The 24,251-nt window shown below is 40.7% G+C and overlaps 1 protein-coding gene across 4 annotated transcripts in view; it reads right to left on the reverse strand.

Moving 5' to 3' along the window:
- Window positions 1-24,251, reverse strand: part of POU6F2 (POU class 6 homeobox 2) — an 870,107-nt gene that overhangs the window by 560,765 nt on the left and 285,091 nt on the right. For 2 of the 4 annotated variants that reach the window (XM_082258643.1, XM_082258640.1), the window contains exons 1-2: window positions 3,294-3,448; window positions 1,757-1,928 (exon numbers count right to left, since the gene is read on the reverse strand). In XM_082258643.1, the coding sequence (XP_082114769.1) occupies window positions 1,757-1,922 (166 nt within the window). In that variant the 5' untranslated portion in view covers window positions 1,923-1,928; window positions 3,294-3,448. Of the gene's footprint in view, window positions 1-1,756; window positions 2,109-3,293; window positions 3,449-24,251 lie in introns of those variants that run through there. The other 2 variants (XM_082258642.1, XM_082258641.1) reach the window with 2 other exon arrangements.

Below are 24,251 nucleotides of genomic sequence, written 5' to 3' on the forward strand. Positions count from 1 at the left end.
TTCGGATACTCTAAATAACATTTTGCTTCTGATGAGACTGTTATTAAAAAACAGAACTAAATACTAATTTCTGTAAGAAGTCCAGCCATTCACTTTTCCCACTGGGAGTTGTAAGCTTGCTTTGAGTGTTCTTTAAAAGAATTAAGTAGTAAGAGTTTCAGGAGATGTACCACACTTGAAAAAGTAGGCAGCAGTTAGGGATTAGGGAATGTTAAAATGATAATTGTGTTTGCTTTGTATGGAGAGAAAAGAGGCTAACTATATAACTTTATATCTTTATGCCTCTCATCTACAAGCATGTTATTAAGACGCAAATACAAACAGATTAAGAAACATGAGAAAGTGACTTCATGGACCACCTAAGTGTTAAATGAATACAGTTACCATTCAGTTTATAATAAGTTACCATGGTTTACAATTTAAATCCATCAAGCAGCAAAATTTATAATAATTTTAAATAAAAAAAAAAAATTACTTTTGTAATCAGCTATGCAAAAACACAGTAAAACAAATACAATATGCTTGCAGAAAAAAATTGTGGTGAACAAAAACATGCAACACAATTTTAGCCATGTTACAAAGATCAGGTGCATGTGTTTGCCAGACACAAACACAAACAAGAAATGCATGCAGTCCTGTCTATCTAAATGAGACAAGTAACCATAAAAAGATGAAAAACCGAATACAATTTATACAGTATTGCAAATTAAAAAAGAGGCATAAATCGTTTAATAATAAAGGTGTTTGGCTCAATAGATATTATTTTTGCATAAACACATATTTTTTTAGGAAAAATGTCTGTAAACCTCTAATATAGAAAAGTTTGGCAGAAAATGTGTACCTCTTGTTCTGTTTTTAAGACTGCAAAAAAATGTTTATGTATATTTTAATTATTCACCTTGAGAGTCAGTATTTAAATATATATATATATTCCAGAACAGTTTCTTTACTTAAAAAAAAAAATCAATCTGGAGTGGAAATAAATGAACAGAAAATTCTTTCTGATTACCTCATCTCAACCCGAAAATGAGACCTTGAGGTTTGATATATCTTGTGTGAGCAATATCATTCACCCTAGCCTTTGCTCCTCTTTGTAATTGGAGATCACAGGTGCAAGAGTGGACTTCCACTAGGCTATCCATTTGAATGACAAATGCCTCTGAAAAAGTAGAATACAGAGCACTCTGCCCTACCATGCTGCCTGCGGTAGCGACATTACACGCTTATTTACAAGAAAATCATTACACTGGGTGATTTCTATTCTGTTATTATCACTTACAACTGCACCTATGCCTGTCTTGTTCTGCATTACTAGCTGTCTGCTATCCTCGTGTACTAATTCCATACACAATGCACAGATGCAAACAACGTCAAAAGCAACTGGAAAACCAAAACAGTAAACCGGTAACAAGCCAAAGCTCCAAAGAAGAAAATAGTTGCAGCGAAGAACAAAATGCAAGAAAACAAAATCAATACTGTTTTAACAACCACCAAAATTTCATCTGTTCATTAGCAGAGGAACAGGCATTTAAATGCTGTAGGCCGCTCCAGCTGGCTATGAGTTAAAAAAGGTTGATTTTTCCTAATTCCTATATATCTTCTGTATCAAAGCTTTTGGTACCTTGGGCTGCCCTTATAACAACCTAATATGACAAGAATTTTGAATACATACAGAAAAGCAATACATATTAATAAGAAGGGGACACTGTCTTGGACAGCGTGGTACAAGTGAAATTAAATACCTAGACAGACTTACCGAAGAGCTTGCTGGGAGTGTCCTCACCATCATTTGATTCCACAGGAGCAAGCAGGGGCTCGTTCAGCTCACTGTCTGAAGTAGCTGCCTTGTCCTCACCTCTCGACTCTGCATTCATCTCACTCCGAAGCAGCAGCAGAGGCTTGCTGACTTTTCCGGCTATCATTGGATCCTGGTGATGGGGGGGAAATAAAGAGTGAGGGAAATAAGGAAGTAAAGTGGACGCTGTGGTGTTGGTACACTCTCCCCAACACCTTCCCCCCTCACTGTCTTTCCCTTACACACACACACACACTCCCGTCTCTCTTATCTCCCCAGCTGCTCCTGTTGTTATTGCTGGCTGCAGTCAAGTGAAGAGCTATTACAGATCCAATGAGTTTTCCATTACACCCCACCCTATTAAAGCTCAACTATCATGTGAAAGATTCAGAATGCTTTCGGGAGAGCAAACTTCTTTGAAAGCATGCTTACAATCATCTGTGTATATGCATGATATGCCAGGCTGATTCTTCACTCTACTCTCTGACAACAAGGCATCTTCGACTATAATAAGTTACCCCCCCTCCCAACTTATTGCACTGGTATGTAATGATCAAAGATTATACAAGTACCTGCCTCCTACCTGTTATTTACTCTATTCTTCCCTCCTAAAATGCACTGCCTCTAAATTATGCAAAACACTTTCTAATTACTATAAATTATAAATATATACTGTAAATTATAATAAGTGTCATTATTTTCAAACAGAGCATTAGCATCAGTGTAACAAAATCGACTTAAAAAATATCAAATGAGCTCAGTCTCATCGAATCCATATTTAAATATGTTTAACAATAGAATAAATGTCTCTAGGAGGTTCATGACAGATAAGAATAATTTTAAACTTTATTTCCTTTTATCCGAGCCCTGCTTAATGCTGAAAGAGACAGCAGTGTATTGAAACCAGTGCAGACTATTGAAATGGACAGCAGCCTACTGAAAGGGTCAGCTTCCCATTGAAAGGGTCATCTGAGTATTGTGCAGCACACAGAGTTTAGAATGACTGTGTTTGCACCTTAACAACACACAAGCATTTTAAGCAGAGACATTCTGCGAACAGATCCTAAAACTGAGAAACACATTTTCTTTGTTGAGTCACCAGCTTTTAAACAGCACAAATAAATATTTTCTTCATCAATCAGTAGTCAATTAGGCAATCATACATCAATTAATAAATCAACAAACATACCTACAAACAAAAAGCCAGTGGAAACAAATATTCACATTTTTGAAAGTTCAAGTGCAAGATCATACCAGTCATTTTTATATCAGGACAATAAAAGATCTCCCATTTTGCCAATAATACACTTTCCTCTGGCATCAGAGCAACTACAAAAACTTTATTACAAAAAAAAAAGGTGCACAGCGCAGTTGTATGATAAATTAATTTACAAATAAAAAAGAGAAAAAAAGAGCAGCATTTATTAACATTAACTTGCATGAAATTAAAATGACCAAAGATATAAAAAATAGTATATATTTTAAAAACAATACTTACAAAATAAATGCAGTTGTTCTTATTGCTGTAGCATTAAGGCCCCAAAAGGAATAAATGATAAGTGTATTTCCTAGCGATCGGATCTGCTCTTCTCATTTCAGTCAAAGGCCATTGTGAGGTCACAGGCTCTTCCACAAAACAGCTTTTAGTTTTTTTTTTTTATGCCCTGTGTAGTGTCATACTGTGATCATGCTGCACTGAGAGCTATGTAAAACAGCGCAAAATAACACTACTAAAAATAACAATGCCAAATAGAGGCAATAGTACAGATGACCCTGTAGCGTTATCTGGCAGCTATTTATTGCTAAGTTCATGCCTAAATGACTTTTATGCAGGGAACAGGTGACCAGCGTGCTAGGAGGTGGGCTAGGAAGCTCCTAATGCCCCATCATCACATTGGTCGATGCGTGCCTGTGGGTTTTTTAATGTATTCACGTCTGAAAACTGAATTTGATATGACACATGATAATCTATGAAAATGTTAATCAATACAAATAGTTTAAGCTGTCATCAAATGCACTTCTTTAGTCAATACTCATATTGCTGCAAACAATGTCACTGTCACCGAGGCTTAATTTGCACAGCACTTAAATATTGGACTCTGTGCATCAGTGCACTCCTCTTGAAATACTGTAGGTAAACACATTTTCTCCCTATTTAAGGCTAGAGCACTCAGCATGCATTTAGCTGAGTCGAATCCTACCGTTTGAATACCTTGATAGGTCCACTGGAGGGCAAAATTAATACTTAATTGAATCTCACAGTCATCAAAATAATCAATACTTTTTTATTATTTATTCTTTACAGTCTGTTGACTGTTTCAAACCTCAGAGGGGATGGTGGAAAGGATTCATGGCTTTGAAACACTGTCATTTAACAAGGTAATTTTCAGTGGAGCATTAGGGGTTGTGAAACATATAATAAAACAAAAATGGTGGCTTATAATGGGAAGAAAGAAAAGAATTATATTTCTGCCATCTAATAAAACAAGATAAATAAAAAAAACTGGTGGAGAGAGAAAGGGAAAATAAAAAGGGGGGAGGGAAGCTGAAAGGAGAAGGAGAACGAGGATAGGTAGGAGCTGGGTTTTGAAAGGTTTTATCATATCAAGAGCAGAGCTGTGCTTTCATAATGCTGACATTTCTCATCCTGACAATCCTAAACAAGTGAAAAGGATGGGATCGCTGATATCATCTTTCATCACATCCTCCAGCTTAAGAACCAACATGACAGCTCCTCTTCCCTATACACTGTTAATTACTAAATAAAACACTCCTCTGCAAGGAAGGGTGGCAGCACATAACCGATACCAAGGGTCTCTACAAGCGACAAAGTGGGTCTTAAAAAATTTGTTTTTGGTAGGAGATCAAAGGGGTCAGAAGATAATAAAGAGGATACAATAATGCACTGGGCAAGCCAAATCCTCCTGAGACCAATTTAAGATAGGTCTTCACTCTCATCAAACCTAGGGAAGAGCTGGTACTTTCATGATTTGGAAATGTCACTTTGGAAGCAATTGTGTATATTGTATATCACTGATTATCACGGACAAAAAAAATACCCAGCTATATATTACAACTTAATTCAAAGGTTAATACAACCATAGATAAAAAAGAAAGAGGATCTACCCATGTTTGTTTTAATATAAGAAAAAGAATCCCGCGGCAAAAATGGAAGCACACATTTATTGTACATTTACTGTGAAAATGCTATACATTATTGGAAATATTCTGTACTGTAAAATTAGAATTATTATAGATATCGGAGCACAAAATGTAAATATAGAGTAGCTCAATTAAAAAATACATGGAGAAAAAAAACAACCTAACAAACACTCTAAACAGGAATGCAACTGATTATTTACAGTGTTACTGCTATAAAGTTTTTGGTAGAAAAAAGTACTGTTTTCAAAATGTCAAATACAGCATTAAAGTACATTCAATAACACAAAAAGAAAGGTAACACTGTTTTCTTCACACCCTGCTAGATTGTTCTACTTCTATATGACCTGCTTAAAGTAAATGCGGTATATTCTGGTAAAGTGTATTACCATAGCTTTTTTTTTATTTTTTTTTGTAGGTTTTAGTAGGGAATGGTTAAAAATGATATCAAGTTATTTTTTTGCTGCCCTGCTGGGGACATTTCCCTTTACTTCTTTTCCTGGAGATGCAACAATAAATAAAATTAAATCTCTTTAAAGTGAATGGAATTCTCATCTTAAGCCTAATACATGAATGTAGGGTAGCATCAGCCGATTAATAGAAACTGGCCAACATTTGGCCCTGTGTACTGCAGCTGGTCCGACAAAAAAAGGTCTGCCAATCGGCTCTCGATTCTGGCTGGGGGGGGGGGGCTGTCAAAACACAATAGCACATCAGAGGAGATCGCTGTACTAACATTGGATGGTTAGTAGAGCCACTCCTCCTCAGCTGTCAGATTTGTTTCATTTAGCCCTGCTGGGTTGAATGTAAAAAAAGCTACTAGTGTGTATTAGGCTTTTGAAGAAACGTGTCCCAGTTGTAGTTCTTCCTCTCAATTATTTCTCTGTCTCAGTGACAATGGTATCCAAGACAAACAAATCTCCAAAGCAGTGACAAAGACAAAAAATAAAACCATGAATCAATAAAGGGGCTCCAACCCAGCATTATACCCAAAGCTAAATTTACATGCACTTTAAATAATACTCAGAGTTTGTAGCAGACACACTAAGTTGCTTGTTCCTAACTTTACTGACTAACTTTCCAACACACAAGTGGAAATAGTACTTTATGGGGGAACACATAACACACTTTTCTGCTTACCACAATTTAAACAGACTTGCTACTTGACAGACCTGTTTTCTGTCACATAAGTGATGGGGTGTGCCATTTGTTTAGCCTTTAGCCATTAAGAAAGTTGGTATTTGTATAGGATTTTTAAGGGCATAAAGCAGCAGAATATGGAAGTAAAGGGTAAAGGGTCAGAGAAGAACGAGTGGTGCTTGCTACAAAGTCTGAAAGTTCATGAAGTAACCCTGTACTGAATATTATAAAAGAAGACTTGGGCATTCATCATATATCTAGGACAAAGCAATTATTTTTGCTATATCTTTAGCAGATTCATGCTTCATAGAAATATAGAAGAGTGATAGGAGAAAAAAAAGACCAAATGGGTCATCAATTCTTCCCCATTTTTTTTAAAATGTATTATTTTTTTTGTGTTTTATGTCTGGGTATAAATCTAAGTTTGTCCCAAGCATATTTTAATTGACTTACTGTTGATTGACTCACTATCTCTGCTCAAAGTCGGCTCAAAGCATCAACTACTATTTTGCTAAAATAACACTTTCCAAGATTTTTGAGGTCATGTCCCCATGTTCCTAATCCTGACTTCAAATTAAAAATATTGCCCTCTTGAGCCTTATTCCCCCCCTTGTATTTAAAGATTTCAGTCATGTCGCCAGTCATTATCCCCTTCTATCCTCCAGAGAGTATATATTAATTTCCTAAAGTCTCTTCTGATGTATTTTATCCCTCAGACCTTTCACCATTTGTGTTGCCCCTCTGTAGCCTTGTTCTATTTTATCAATTTTTGTTTGAGTGAAGTCCCGAGAACTGGACACTATTCTAACAGAAGTCTAACTAAAGGTTTCTAAAGGGGGATCAGGACCTTCTTTTCTCTGCTCTGCTGCTGGTGACCCCTCTACTGATGCATCCAAGAATTCTATTTGTATTTTCCATTTTCTAGCCACATTTGCTCATTTTTCAATCATCTGAAATAAGTCCTCCCAAGTATTTCTCCTCTGTAGTGCTGGCTAACACTACACCCCCAATATTGTATTATGTCAAGGGATTTGTTTCCCTAGGTGCATTCACTTGGGGCATTTGCCCTAGAAGAACTCACATTTGACAAAACATTTAGGCCGGAGCTAATGTGACATCATCACATTACCGGAAGTCTTTGTGCCAGATGGAACTGTTTGTACACTATGCAGTACTATTTTTAAACTGCAACTGCATTTTGAGTTTTACTAAATTAATTATATTGGAATTTACACTAAGTGGGGCATGCGTTCTTTAATTTCTTTTCGAGCATATATGGTGATGTGGAGGTGGATGGAGGATATGTTTAGGCATTAACATCCCTAGCCTACAGCCAAAACTGGTGGAAGAAGTCAGACGTTTGGCCTAGGTTGATTATTGACATCATATGCTATTTATGACTTCTCTGTAGTAAGAGAGTCATAGATCTTTGGTAAGCCTGCATTTGTGGCTATCTGGTGGTGGAGATTCTCTCTGGTGTGGGAACACAACTTAAGACTATTTTGATACACTTATTTGTTGTGAATCTTGTTCACAGTGGGGACTATTGCAATAGTAGATGAGACTTTCTATATTTGATAATGAAATATGTTCTATATTGGTTTTAGTTTATTAGTGCATCATGTTTTATATTTATAGAAGCCTTTACAGTATATTATGTAAAGTCATTCATAAAATACAAAGGCTCCTGGAGAGGGCAGCAGAAGGGATGGGCAAAGTTGCTGTGTGTGATTCTTTTTTCTCACAGCTGGAGTGTGTCCTCCGGGAGTGCCATAAACATATTACATATATCGTAAGTAATAGAGAAGTCCTGGAGCTGACATGCATCTAATTGGACTTAACTCATAGTGTGCCTGCACTTTTTGCAAAGTTGCTGAATTCCTGGAATTCAGCTTTAATGGTCCAACAACCATACCTTGAAAAAACTCTGGGATGAATACCATCAGGGCCAATTGCTTTATTAGGCTTTAACTGAGCCAGTTTCTCCGCTACTCCATCTTTAGAAATCCTGAAAATGAACCATCTTTACTACAACCAATATGATCCCCCAAATTGGTATTGTTAATGCAATTTATTTATGAAAAGACTGAAAAGAAGGAATTGTTGAAATGGTTTGCTGTATCCAGGTCTCCCTCAGCATAGCTATTGTGTCCAGTTTTCATTTTAGCGATCCTATTGTATTTTTTTCCTTCCATCACTGGTGTACCTAAAAAGGTCTTGTCACTTCCGGTTCCGGCGCCGCATGGATTAGTCGCTCTCCTCACTAGCTCCCACGCCCGGCCGATAAATCCGCCTATACGCCTGCTGACTTGAAATCCATCGGCTCCCCGGGGACCCAGTACTTGCCCGCTATCACCATGGATCGATTCCTGGAAAAACCCGTCCCGCGGCCGACCCCGGAGCCAGCGCCTGACCCGCCCGAATCTTCTCCACAGGCCGCAGCAGAGGCCTCGCAGTCTGTCATCCAGAGCTTTACAGAGCGGATCGCTCAGGCGGTCGCATCCCTGCTCTCCCCCACCATCCAAGCCACAGTGGAAAAGGCATTTCAGGCAGGGATGCTGATGATCCGGAGGGATCTGGATGAGCATGCTACCAGGCTCAATGAGGCAGAGCAGAGAATCTCAAGCCTGGAGGAGGACATGTACCAGCTACAAGCTCAAGAGCAGCAGCAGGATAAAATCAATGCTTTCCTGTCCCAGAAATTGGAGGACCTGGAGAACCGTGCCAGGCGCAGTAACCTGCGGTTTGTGGGGGTCCCTGAATCCCTCCCTGCTATGGGGCTCAGTGACTTTTGTGCCCGCAGAGTCCCAGAGGCCCTTGGTATACCCGGTATACGTGTGGTAGAAAGGGCTCACCGCATAGGAGCGCCATCTACAGAACGCACAACCCCTAGACCCATCATCGCAAAGTTTCTGAACTATGCTGACAAAAACCTTATTCTGCAAAAATACAGACAGTCCAAATCTCTTCAAATTGATGGGGTGAAGATTCTGCTTTTTGCCGACTACTCCATAGATGTCTCCAGAAAACGTAAAGCGTTCCAGCAGATCTGCACGCAGTTATACCAGCTACAGGTTAAATTCACCTTAGCCTACCCAGCTATACTCCGCCTGAAATCCAACACGGGTGAGCAGCTGTCTTTTCAGGATCCCTCTGAGGCAGAAGCTTATGTACGCTCCTTACAACCTGATGCCCCCCAATCCGCCCCGTCCTCCAGACCATCGACCTTCCCCAGGTCCTTCGATCAACGGAGCCCACGAAAGGAATCTCCGAAACGCCAGCGCCTATTCGGGCCTTCCCACCGCAACAAGTACCGCTGAACTGACACCCATGCCACATTGCTGCCCGCTCTGCATTGTGATTCCTTTTCTCCCCACACCTTTTTTTCTTTTTTTTTTCTATCTCAAGGATGTTGGACTGAGCCCGTGTGGCTTCACCCAGGCTACAATTGATGCCTGACAGCCCTCCGTGAGCCTGGCCTGTCAGTCATGTGAGGTACTCTCTGATGGTTTATTTTTTTTATTGTAGTATTATATTGCATAGTTCACTGTTAGACTCAGCATACATCTGACCTCTTAGGCCACCTATGAGCTATGTGTGGGTCCTACATTACAGGTTTGCTTCTTCTCCCTCCAGGGGTCGCTTGATACGCTGCTTAGGCAATTTTCCCCAGGCAGCGCAGATTCCCCTCTTGACATGGCTGCTGTCAGGGGCGATCCTGTATATGCCTAGGTGGGCCGTTGAGGGCGGTGAGCTCCCTCTGACAGCGACCCCTTGCGGAAAAAAGTTGTTGGATTTTTGTTGGTTTGTTTTGGTTACCCTTTCACTCCCTTCTATGTCCCCCGTTCATCGTTGCCAATCTATCCATGCTGATTTCCTACCCCCTTTCGCAATGAGACACGTGTTTTCCTCGTATGACTCCTCCTATGGTGACACACACGTCCACACCGGACACTCCACTCCCCGATGCTATAATATCCCATCTCAGTATCCCTCTCCTCATTACCTATGTCTATACAAATAACCTCCTGGAATGTGAAGGGACTTCGGTCGCCTCTTAAACGTATGAAAATCCTCCGTCACCTTCGTCGGCTGAAAACTGACATAGCCCTTCTTCAAGAGACGCACCTCTCCTCCGCAGACTTCCACCGTTTGCGGAGGCTCTGGGTGGGAGAGGTCCTTGGTTCCTCAGCAGTAGGCCGTAAGGCGGGGGTCATAATACTCCTTCGTAAAAATCTTCCCTATCAAATTCTATCTACGTCCACTGACCAGCACGGCAGGATGTGTTCCATACATATCCGCCTTCACTCCAGAGAATTTTTAGTAACTAATATCTATTCCCCTAACTCCCCCCCTAAATCCTTCTACAGCGACCTCACGTCTCACATACTACAACTCCCGCATCTTCCTCATCTTGTGGGTGGGGATTTTAATGCCCTAATGCACCCCTCTGATGACCGATCCCCCTCAACTCCACATGCTCCTGCCCAAAAAGACGCGGCCCGCTCTCTGCTAAATACGGCCATTGAATCCATGCATCTTATTGATATATGGAGATTACACCACCCGGTAGACAGAGATTTCACCTTTTTTTCCCCTCCACACAATGTTTTTACCAGGATTGATTACTTCTTCTGCACTGACGATATGGCCCGCACTCTCACTGACCCCCTTATCCATGAGATCACAATCTCAGACCATGCCCCCATATCCGTTTCCTTAGACGTGCCTGACTCGCCCACCCCCCCAAACATCTGGAGGTTCCCCGCATTTTTGGCCGACAACAAAGACTTCCATTCATATCTCACGACGGCTTGGGAAGAATATTTCGTGAATAACGCTTCCTCCGCTGACAACCCACATTTATTTTGGGAAGCCGGTAAGGCTTTCCTTCGGGGGAAAATACTCTCCTATGCGAGCTCCTATAAGAGACAGTCCCAGAGCAAATATCGGTCAGCAAGCAAGCGATTGACTGAGGCCCAGAGATTGCTTCTTGCTCAGCCCACCCCATCCTCTAAACGGGAATGGGAGGAAGCCAAGCGGGCTTTCGACTCCTGGGCGACCACCATAGAACTAATCAAATACAACCACTATGCAGCTCACCTCCACAAATTTGGAAATAAGGCCGGAAAGCTCCTGTCCCGCCTCTGTAGACCCCCCTATAGCCCCACCAACATTACTGCTCTCCGTAATTCTCAAGGACAGACGTTAAAATCCCCGGAAAAAATTAGCGAAGTGATGCTGGATTTCTATTCCTCCCTGTATGCTAAAGACCCTATGGACCCCCAGGTGGCCCACTCTTTCCTTTCCAACAATTCCCTACCCCATTTGACTGAATCTCAACGCTTGGAGTTAAACGCTCCAATAACTTTAGATGAACTGGAATCCACCATTAGTCATTTAGCCTCCAACAAAGCCCCCGGCCCGGATGGGTTTACTGGGGAAGTCCTTCCAGGAGGAACTATTGCCCACGTTGCACAAGGTATATACCCACATATGGGAAGGAGGTGACTACCTCCCGACAGATAATCAAGCCCTGATAAAACTTCTAGCGAAGAAGGGGAAGGATCCATTAGACCCGGGGGCCTACCGCCCGATTTCGCTCCTAAATCTGGATGTGAAGATCCTATCCAAATTGATTGCCAACCGCTTGGCAAATATTATGCCCTCCCTTATTCACCCAGCACAGTCGGGTTTTGTTAAAGGTAGGACGGCCATGCTAAACATTCGCAAAGTTCTTTTGGTCTTGGAACAGGCGCGTTTCCGCCCGGGGGGGATCTAGCCATCATCACATTAGACGCCGAGAAGGCCTTCGACAACGTGGGTTTTCCCTGGTTGTTGATGGTCCTGGCCAAAATGGGATTCACCGGAGCCTTTGCCCATTTCATAGATGTTATGTACAAGGCTCCCTCGGCCAAATTGGTGGTGGCGGGCCTCCTCTCGGGGGAATTCCGTCTGCATAAAGGAACCCGACAGGGGTGCCCATTATCGCCTTTACTTTTCAATCTAGCACTGGAACCCTTATCCCGCTACCTGGCCGACCACGCACCTCTACACGGAGTTAAAATTGGCGCCCATGAACTTCGCACGGCGTTATTCGCCGAGGACGTCCTTATCTTCACTTCTGATCCCTCCTCAGACATGCCCCTTATACAATCCACATTTGAGAACTTTAAGAAATGTTCAGGTCTACGAATTAACTTTCAGAAGAGTGAAATACTATCCCTCTCGGACTCCCCTTCCTGTAAATGGTTTTCTTCCTCCATCTTTCAAATAGCTAAAACCTCCATCACATACCTAGGTATAAAAATTGGTAAATCCCCCTCATCTCTATATTCCCTCAACTATCCCCCGCTGATCTCCAAGATAGTACAGGAACTTGGCACTTGGATGAACCTGCCTCTCTCTCTCCTTGGGAGGTGCCATCTCGTCAAAATGGTCAGCTTCGCTAAGTTATTGTATCCAATGCAGACCCTGCCCCTCCTGTTGAAGCATGCTGATGTGCAACTGCTGAACACCTCTATTTCCAAATTCCTCTGGAGGGGTAAACGATCCAGAATCTCCTTGCAAAAGCTGTACCTCCCCAGGAGAGAGGGGGGCATAAGCCTTCCCAACATCAGATTGTATAATTTAACCTGTTTACTACGTATATGTATTGATTGGACCACGCAATCTCAACGCTATTCTTCTTATGTGCTGGAGACCTCAATGGTGACACCTTTTTCGCTACCGGGCCTTCTACACTGCCATTGGAAGTCTGTCCCACCGGCCTTTCAACACAATGTCCTACTCAGGGATACTGCAATAGCATGGAGGGAAATCCGAAAGCTGCTCCGTCTCCCTCCCTACATTTCTACTCACCTCCCGATAAGGGGCACTCCAATGTTCCAACCAGGACTGGACTCCAACCATTTCGTGCTCTGGGAACAACGGGGTCTGACCAAGTTTGCGGACTTATGTGATGTTGCTACGGGTGCCCTGCGCACGTTCTCGTCTATATCTAATGCCTACTCTCTCCCACCGACCCATTTTTTCAGCTATAGTCAGTGTGCTCACTTTCTTTGTGATTCATGCAGAGACAAAACACGGAGATTCACTCCCTCTATCCTGGACTCGTTTTATGCTAAGGGTATGAACAACATATCAAACATGTACAAGCCACTTCTACTGAAATCCACCCCCCCTTTGGCTGCCTCTTATGTTGCAAACTGGGGCAAGTTCTTCCCCCATCCAGACCTGCTGCCAAGGCTGAAGTCGGGTCTTGCCACCACCCTTCGTCTGACCACTAGTGAACTTTGGCGGGAAACTCAAATGAGGATATTTCACCGGGCATACTTCCCGTTCACCACGGACCCTGGCAACCCACAAGGAGCAATTTGCCCCCATTGTAAGCTGCCTCGGCCTACACTGGCCCACCGCTTCTGGGAATGTCCAGCCATATCCACATTTTGGGACCAAACTTTGGCCTTTGTCTTTGGAATCACTCAATTGTCTTTCCCTAAGGACCCTTTTCTTCTACTCTTTGGTTATTGGGACTCCCAGATCCATTCCAGACCACCGGAACCAAAAACTCCTCATAAAGAATGGACTTTGCTGTGTTTTTTTGACGGCCAGGAGATGCATTCTGCAAAATTGGATCTCCCCACAGTGTCCTAAAATTTCCCAACTTAAGCAAGCCCTGTTACTGCTACTATACAATGAACTACTTGGTATTGATCCTGGTAATCTCAAGGCCCGTGCTCGTTTTAATTTTCGATGGGACACTTTTGCCAAAGCTGTGTTGTCACCCCAGGAATTGTTAGAGTTGCTAGACTGCCCCACCTACCATACCGGATACTTAGCCAAACTTCAAAGGTCATCTTCACCTCAATCACCTCCATCATCTGCCTCGTCACAATGACTCATCCCCCCCCCCACTAAGGTGGTTCATCCTGCTGCCCATTGGTGTTTGGTAATGCTATGATGTCATGCTCGCCTTCCTTGTCCCTCCCCCACTATCCACCCCCCCCCCTCCCTCCCACCCCACTTTATGTTTGTTCTGCACCTATTTCATTGTACTGATGGTTATCCCTTGATTGTTACAGACTTTGCCTTGTTGTCATTGTGCTATGGTTAACCATGGTTGTTTTCGGCTATTTGTATTGCGAAAATTTCAATAAAATTTATTTAAAAAAAAAAAAAAGGTCTTGTCTCTTGTCTCCTTTGTTAATAGATTTAGCTATTTCCTCCTCTTCCTGTGCTTTGGCTGCACTGGTAATGTGTTTGGCTTCCTTTTGTACATTTTTATACACTTCTCTATCAGCTATGCCACCTGTTTCTTTGAATCCCCCTTATGCTGTTTTTCTCCTTTGCTATCCTGCCCACCTCTTGAGTAAACCATATTATTATTATTTTCTTCCATTTACTCTTAAAAATTTACCTGACATGTAATCTGTTTTTCTTCCAGGATAGTAGACTATTTTAATAATTGTCTGCGGCATTCTGAAGAGAGCAGCTTTTATGCAACTATTGGGCCAGTGTCAGAAATTTTAAAAAAAGGGGACCCGATGTCCCAATTGTTCATTGGTTTACTTAAAAAGTGGCAGCATAGATTTATAAAGTAAAAGGTCAAACATTTTACTGAGACCCTAAAAAAACCTGTATTTGTAGAGGATCACATAGCAACCAATCAGGTTTATAACTGACTAGGCATTTGGTCATGTGACCTTTGCTGAAGTAAAGGATTAGTCAATATGAACTCTCAACCCTCCCTCCATTAACATTGTGAACACCATGTTAATATTTAACCACCTGACCCCTTGAAGGTTTTACCTCCTTCATGGCTAGGCCATCTTTTCCTATTAAAGGAGATGTACATCCAAAGCTCGTTTGGCTGTACAACTTCTATGGGTCACAGGATTGCAATTTGTTTTGCACTCCTTTGACCTGTTTTCAGCAGGGAGTGGACTAAAGTTCGCTCTCTGCTGACGTCACAGATGTCAGTCCAGGCACCACGTCATTGTCACAATGAAAGTCGGGAACCACCAGGTGCCTGGACTGACACAGTGTGCGGCTGAGAGTCTGAGCCGGCCACTCCCTGCCCCTCCACAGCCCAGCACTTCAGTGAGCGAGGCGGTGGGGTAGAGCAGACAGCAGTGACATTTAGCAGCTCTCTGAAGCTGTCAGAACCGAGCAATCGGCGGTGTTCGATCGCTCGGTTTTTAGTGCAGAGGCGCTGGGGGACAGATGCAGCATTGGATCAATGCTGCATCCACCTAGGTAAGTATAATTGGGGGGAAAACAAAAAAATACATCTCTTTTAAGTACTGCGCTACTTTGACTGGCAATTGCTCGCTCATGCAACACTGTATGCAAATAAAATGTATATTATTTATTTCACACAAATAGAGCTTTCTTTTGGTAGTATTTGATCACTGCTAGGTTTATATTTTTTGCTATATCAATAGAAAAAGACCAAACATTTTTAAATATATACAGTATCTCACAAAAGTGAGTACACCCCTCACATTTTTGCAAATATTGAATTATATCTTTCCATGTTACAACACTGAAGATATTCAAGATTCAGCACAGTATCCCATTACAGTATATAAAACTTAGAAGATTTAAGTCATATTTATTGCATTTATTCACTATTTATTTGTCACAGTCCAATTTCAACACTTTGTCACCTTACAGTATAAATTTATCAACAGAATAGTGCAGCACTTTTTTCTCCTTTTCTATACTAGTATATTTGACATAGGAATTTGTCAATTTTGGTGTTTGCGGCAATTCTTTTGAGCAATTATTGTGGAGCATGATAGCGTGTGGGTACCCCCCCCTTATTTAACACTGAAGAAATTACACTTTGCTACAATGTAAAGTAGTGAGTGTACAGCTTGTATAACAGTATAAATTTACTGTCCCCTAAAAATAACTCAACACACAGCCATTATTGTCTAAACCGCTGGCAACAAAAGTGAGTATGTCAAAATGCCCGAATTGGGCCCAAAGTGTCAATATTTTGTGTGACCACCATTTTTTACCAGCACTGCCTTAACCCTCTTGGGCATGGAGTTCACCAGAGCTTCACAGGTTGCCACTGGAGTCCTATTCCACTCCTCCATGATGACATCATGGTGCTGGTGAATGTTAGAGACCTTGTGCTCCTCCACCTTCCGTTTGAGGATGCCCCACAGATGCTCAATAGGGTTTAGGTCTGGAGACATGCTTTGCCAGTTCATCACCTTTACCCTCAGCTTCTTTAGTAAGGCAATGGTCGTCTTGGAGGTGTGTTTGGGGTCAGAGGCTTCCTTTTGGGACAACAGCCATGCAGACCAATTTGATGCAGTGTGCAGCATATGGTATGAGCACTGACAGTCTGACCCCCATCCCTTCAACCTCTGCAGCAACACTGGCAGCACTTATATGCCTATTTCCCAAAGACAGTTTCTGGATATTATGCTAAGCACATGTGCTCAAGTTCTTTGGTTGACCATGGCGAGGCCTGTTCTGAGTGGAACCTGTCCTGTTAAACTGCTCTATGATCTTTACCACTGTGCTGCAGCTCAGTTTCAGGGTCTTGGCAATCTTCTTATAGCCTAGGCCATCTTTATGTAGAGCAACAATTATTTTTTTTAGATCCTCAGAAAGTTCTTTGTCATGAGGAGCCATGTTGAACTTCCAGTGACCATTATGAGAGAGTGAGAGTGATAACATCAAATTTAACACACCTGCTCCCCATTCACACCTGAGATCTTGTAACACTAACAAGTCACATGACATTGGGGTGGGAAAATGGCTAATTGGGCACAATTTGGACATTTGCACTCAGGCGTGTACTCACTTGTGTTGCCAGTGGTTTAGACATTAATGGCCGTCTGTTGAGCTATTTTGAGGGGACAGCAAATTTACACTGGTATACAAGCTGTACACTCAGTAATTTACATTGTAGAAAAGTGTAATTTCTTCAGAGTGACAGACAACAGAGGGTTGTAGTCAATGGAGAACATTCAGAACAAGGTCATGTTACCAGTGGGGTACCTCAGGGATCTGTACTGGGACCAATTTTGTTTAATATCTTCATAAGTGATATTGCAAAAGGCCTCGATGGTAAGGTTTGTCTTTTTGCTGATGACACAAAGATATGTAACAGGGTTGATGTTCCTGGAGGGAAACGCCAAATGGAAAAGGATTTAGGAAAACTAGAAGAATGGTCAGAACTCTGGCAACTGAAATTTAATGTGGATAAGTGCAAGATAATGCACCTGGGGCGTAAAAACCCAAGGGCAGAATATAGAATATTTGACACAGTCCTGACCTCAGTATCTGAGGAAAGGGATTTAGGAGTAATTATTTCAGAAGACTTAAAGGTGGGAAGACAATGTAATAGAGCAGCACGAAATGCCAGCAGAATGCTTGGATGTATAGGGAGAGGTATAAGCAGTATAAAGAGAGAAGTGCTTATGCCGCTGTACAGAACACTGGTGAGACCTCACTTGGAGTATTGTGCGCAGTACTGGAGGCCATATCTCCAGAAGGATATAGATACTCTAGAGAGAGTTCAGAGAAGAGCTACTAAACTAATACATGGATTGCAGGAAAAAACTTACCAGGAAAGGTTAAAGGACCTTAACATGTATAGCTTGGAAGAAAGAAGAGACAGAGGGGATATGATAGAAACTTTTAAATACATAAAGGGAATCAACTCGGTAAAGGAGGAGAGCATATTTAAAAGAAGAAAAACTACCACAAGAGTTTTAAATTAGAGGGGCAAAGGTTTAAAAGTAATATGAGGAAGTATTACTTTACTGAGAGAGTAGTGGATGCATGGAATAACCTTCCTGCAGAAGTGGTAGCTGCAAATACAGTGAAGGAGTTTAAGCATGCATGGGATAGGCATAAGGCTATCCTTCATATAAGATAGGGCCAGGGACTATTCATAGGATTCAGATATATTGGGCAGACTAGATGGGCCAAATGGTTCTTATCTGCCGACACATTCTATGTTTCTATGTTTCTATGAAAAGATATAATAAAAAATTTACAAAAATGTGAGGGGTGTACTCACTTATGTGAGATACTGTGTATATATATATATATATATATATATATATATATATATATATATATATATATATATATATATACTGTATATTTATATATATTATATATATATATATATATATATAATTATTATATTTATATATATATATATATATATATATACACACTACTTTCTTTTCTACCACATATCCAATAAAATAGAATTTCTTCATAAATTTTGGTCAAAATGTATCCTGCTACATAAGGGATTTTTTTTTCCTTTTTTACACTTTGATTACTGTTACAGGGATCATCACTGTAACAGCAATATTTTGAACTTTCACAAATAGGTTTCATTCATGTCAGCTGTGATTACTATTGTGATTGGCACACAGCTATCATATGGTACAGGGTGCTGTGATTGGCCCGGGTACAATGTTTATCAAGGGCCCTTGATAAAGTCAGGTGATAGTGACGTAACACGTCGGGAGGAGCCAGCTGACATCACCCCCAGTCTACGGCCGGGACCGGAAGTTTGGAAATTTTCACGCTCATTTTATTTATACGCATATTTGTCTACTTATATGTAAGTAATTACTACATTTTTATTGAAGTTGTGTTTTATATACTACACTATGGAGATCCTTATTTCTATTTCATATATGAGCTGAGCTATATTTGCCGTGGAACAAACTGTTTCAGCCAACGATTGATATATTTGGAAACACAATATTATTTGCCTGGGTGAGCAGCCACTGCACATAGTGGTGGATTGTCGGTTGTTTGGATAGAGCACCTTTATCACCAATTTTCTTGATCCTATTGGATCACAGCAGCCACCGATATATAGTTTTTTTTTTTGTTTCATCACCATTGCACATTGGATTTGGACACCTTATTTGTTTTTTATTTATTTTTTCTTTGATAGTTATTACTGGACTTTTATGCATTTGTTACTACACCTGTTGAATGGTGCTCATTATTGATATTTGTGTGTATATTGCAGATTTATTTCAAGTATTTTTTCACAGTCAGAAATACATATTCACATTAATTTTTAGTTGTTTAAGCATGATTGCTTGTGTTTATTTATACTGCCATATGGGGTATTTCACTGTTTTCTTTCAATAGATATAGCACCACTCCATGCCTTTTTATTAATATTATCTGTGTATGTGGTGACACTACAGGGATTGGCTGCTGTATCTAGTTCTATTACTCCATGTCTTTTTTTTTTATCTTCTTCTACTGACACTTGGTAGCACAATGGTATCTGTCTTGTACCTATTTTCAAGCCTCTCCTGTTCAGTCACATGATTCTGCTCCCCTGTGTCAGCCAATGACAGATCTAGGGGAGAGGAAGGTTCATCAATGACGGAGGCCATAGTAAACCTAAATGTGACATCACCATTCCCAGGCATTGCCAGCCATATTTGAGCACTCTTTCCTCTCCCCTGCAGATGTCACTTGTTGACTGTAAAGGAAATGGCCGGGGAAGAACTGGCAATACTGCCAGTACTAGAGATGTGCACATCTGGGGCACTCCCGTGGCAGAAGAATGGCGAATCAGTGAACATGCGTACGCAATGGCGCACGCATAATGTGACAGATGTGTCCACTTGCTGGCCTATAGAAGACTGCTACTGATTCCACCAAATTGCTGGATTGTCGTCAACCTTCCCATGTTCCTGAACCTCTGTGTACTTTCCTTTGATTTCCTGTTGTGACCCGGCTTGTTCCTGACCTGTCTGATATCTTCTCCTGGTGTTGACCCTCTGGCTTGCTCTACCAACCTTGCTTCACTTTGATCACCTGTGTATGACCCCAGCTTGCTTTACAAACTTTGCTATTACTTACCTGCCTACCTTCCTGTGTTTGACCCCGGCTCACATTACGGACTTTGCTATTATTATCTGCCTGCTTTTCTGCTGTGACCTCGGCCAAGTTCCTTTTTATGCTACCTGCCTTGTCCCCAGACTGATTACCCCTGTTTGATCCTCAGCCTGGTTTCTACTACTGTTTCCTGTGTGCACAAGTTTGCCAAGTACATCTGGAGACATCTGCCTTTCTGTGTATCCTGTCATCTCCAGCATCCACCAGGTGATCACTGGCCCAGCTCTTCAGTACCTTGTTGGCAACCTGTGCTTCTTTGGGCACTACACTTCCTGTACCACCTTCAGGAGTGTACTGCACTTAGTCACATGGCGAGCCCTCTCAGCACCTTGGCCTCGGATCAGATACGTGACATTGACATAGGGAGATCACATGACAAGACTGCAGCAGCTTAAAAAAGTAGGCAAGTATATAGATCTTTCTTACACAGTTTAGTCAAAATAATTGTTATGAGGGGGGAGGGAACATTTCTAAGATTATTCAGGTTTAGTATGGAATCCTAGTTTAATAATATTAAAAGCCTAATTTTCTCTCTTGTAATCCTTCCAAAGTACTGTGGAGGAAAATATCCACTCTCATCTTTTACAGGTAGAGCTTTAAGAATATATTTTTATTTACAGATAGGGAAACTTTCACCCCTTGCCGTTCATTTGTTGTACTTAAACGGCCAGACAGCTTCCTCTGAGAGCATGAGGGTATATATATATATATATATATATATATATATATATATATATATATATATATGCACCCTTAAGCTCCTGCTTTCACTGTGATCAATTTATTTTTTTAAACACAGCCACCATGGTGACACTGTACTGCAGTGGCTAGTGGTCAGGGACACTGGTTGGCTGCTCTGGTGACACTGTATACCAATACAGGCAGCTAAACTGTGCTTGATTGTCACCATACTAACGCAGCCCGTAATAATGTCCCCTTATAACCACACCAGTCACAGTGTTGCCAAGCTAGTGCAGCCAGCAATGGTTCCTGATTGCTCCATACCAGTACCTGTATCACTACAGCCAGTGTAGCCAAAAACAGTATTCCTGATAACTGCCAATCTCACCAAAACAGTGTAAACCAACAACAGTCTTCCTGATTACTACAACAGTCCCAGTGTCACCAGCCCAGTGTAAGTCAACAACAGTGTTTTTTATTGCCACCAGCTGCCAGTGTAACCACAGCCAGTGTAGTCAGCAACAGTGTTCCTGATCACTGTCACACCAGTCCCAGTGCAGTCACCAACGGTGCCCCTAATAACTGCCACATCAGAACAGTGTCACCCACCAGAGTCAATGCAGCCAGTAACACTGTTCCTTACAACCACCACGCCAGTGAAGTGTTGTCTCTGCCTGACAATTTTATTGACTGTGGCCTGTTTATTGATAATGTTTCTTCCTGCCACTGGGACCAATCTTCTGCCTATTTGCTGACCAAATATCTGCCTGCCAACCAAACTGACCCCCTGGCTTGTAGGAATGGGGACTGCTACAGGTGCCAGTGCCACTACACTAAGCCATATTTCTTGACTTACTCGAACAGAGGCAAACATTACAGTACACTGTTTGTGATATAATGTTGGTCGATTTGTGTGATAAACAAGATACAACACCAAGTAGATTATCAGTACAAACATAAAAAGGACTTAAATATTTCCTAATACTGGGGAGAAATAGCAGAATGTATTTTGAGGTGAAATTGCCCACACTAGATGTGAGAATTATCTTAATAAATTGACAATTTTGTGTAAAAATATACATTTTCGTTTTCTTTCTGCATTCTCCAAAAATATGTGGCAAAAAAATGAAATCTTCAAAAGACTCACCATGCATCGTAAAAATTACCTTGGGATGCCTGCTTTCCAAAAAAAGGTAATTTTTTGGGTGTTTATATTTTTCTGGCACTTCATTGCCTCCAAAAATATTATAGGTAGTCAGGAAATGAGATGCCCAATTTATGCCCCGTGAAAGCTTAAAAGTGTTTCTTTGATTTTGGGCCCCTCTAGGCAGCTAAGCTGCAAAAAAGTTTTATATATACGGTAACCCAACCTTTAAGAGGAGTAGCCGAGAGTTGTTTGGGTGTAAATATAAGTATGCCCATGCTGCCTCTGTGAGAAATACCTATTAGTTGACAGCTATGTGTAAAAAAATATATTTTCATTTCACTTTTCAAAAACTTGTGGCTAAAAATATGCTCTTCAAAAACTCACAATCCCTCTACTTAAATCGGTTGCAGGGTCTACTTTGAAAAATGTAGTTGTTTTGTGGGTGTTTCTCCTGTCCTAGTACTTAGTACTGACCTAGCCTCAGAAATGTGATAGGTAGTCAGGAAATTGAATGTCCTATTTATGCCCCTTACAAGCCTAAAGTTGCTCCTTGGAGTTTGGGTCCCTCTATTAATTTAGGAAAAGAAAACGTATGTCACACATGTGGTATTGCAAATACTTGAGAGAAAATAGTGTTTTATGGTGTAAGTGTAGGTGTGCCCATGCTGTGTGAGAGAACTTAAAATAACAACTTCATGTAAAAAAATCAAATTTTATTTACAATTTTTATTTTGCCACAAATAGTGACAAAAAAAATTACAACTTCCAAAAAATAACCATACTTCTTACTAAATACATTGGAGTATCTACTTTCCAAAAATGGGATATTTTGGGATTTATGTTTTTTTCTGGCATTTTAGGACCTCAAGAAATGAGATCAATCATTCCATGATCAATTTTCAAATATATACACGGTATAGCAGTTTGTAGACTTATTTGTTTTTTTAATTAACTGAAAAAATGTATCAAAATACATTTGGCTTAAACTTATGAAGAAAAACTATATATTTGCTGGGTTTTATAGCAGAAACTATGTGAAACAATTCTTCAAATATTTCAGTCTTCTACCTTTATATAGTAAAAACTAAACAACCAAGTGTTGAATAAATGTCATCAAAAAAAATCTCTATCAGTCTAAAAAAAAATATAAAAATAATTTTGTGTACAGTTTTGCTTGGCCGAATAATTGTTATTCAAAATATTAAAGTGCTAAAAACTGAAAATTAGCCTGGACAGGAAGGAAGGTTAACATGCTGATCTTTAAGTGGTTAAAGCAGACCTAATTATTGTATTGAAACTCTCTCCCCATCAGGAATAGTTGCTTTAAATGAACAATAAAATCTGTAGAGAAAAAAAATACATTTATTATACTTATCTTATTCCCAGTTTTTGCCCTAGGCTTCAAGACAAGAGTGACATGACATCATCATCATCATCATCCTTCCTGCAAAATCTTAGGGGAAGCTTATTATGCAAAATCTCATCAGAAGACACTCCTGTGCTGTGCTTAACACCTCATGAGAGTTTGACCATTCCCTGGGATCTAGCTGGAGTTGATGTCATCCCTTGCCGTACAGTCAGGTAAAGCTTAGAACATTAACCAACTTTTTTGCCTAAAGTTTTTTTTTTTTTAACTTTAAAGCAGCTAATGATGATGAGGAAGGGGATATATATATAACTGAATAATAATTACTTTTGGAATAGAAAAGGCTCAGGTCATGATTTGACCCTATTTCTTTCCTGGCAGTTGTGATAAAGATAAACGTATCCTGCCCAGGTCACTCATACACAGTACATTTCTTATTCTTTCTTATGGAAAGGCCAACAATTTCTTCAAGTATCCCCAAAAGTGGGAACTCCATGGATTGTGGACAGGTAAATGTCAGATTTGAGGGGTTGCTGGGGATGGCAAGGATAACATTTAAAGATAATTGTATACCTAACGTACAGTTATCCTTTACTATTTATTTGCCTTAATTAGGAGATTTGGAAAAGTATAAAACTCCTGAAAGTTTACATGCAGAAGGGCAAGTGGAGAATTGCTTCCAGAATACCAGTTTTTATTTCTAATGCAGTATGTGTGGGATGAGGGTTCCTTTATTTAATTCAGCATTGCATGGTCTTTGTACACTGCTTCCATATAGCTATTTTGTTAATACTTTTGGCATATATAAACATAGTTTTCAGCAGTTTTTTTTCCTATTGTCAAAGTTATGCAATGTTATCAGAATTGTGTCATGCTATGTTACCATGTTAAGATTCAGATAGCTGTATGTTTCGCGATTTGCATATTTTACTTCTCATGACCTTAAACAACGCCATAAGTGAAACTGGTGTAAAACAACTGAAACTGTGGGTGGGAAATTGCTGTGGACCATTCAACGCCATATGATTGTTCTATGATCAAAA

Source organism: Pelophylax lessonae (assembly GCF_965119305.1).
Source record: "Pelophylax lessonae genome assembly, chromosome: 5".
Taxonomy (NCBI): domain Eukaryota; kingdom Metazoa; phylum Chordata; class Amphibia; order Anura; family Ranidae; genus Pelophylax; species Pelophylax lessonae.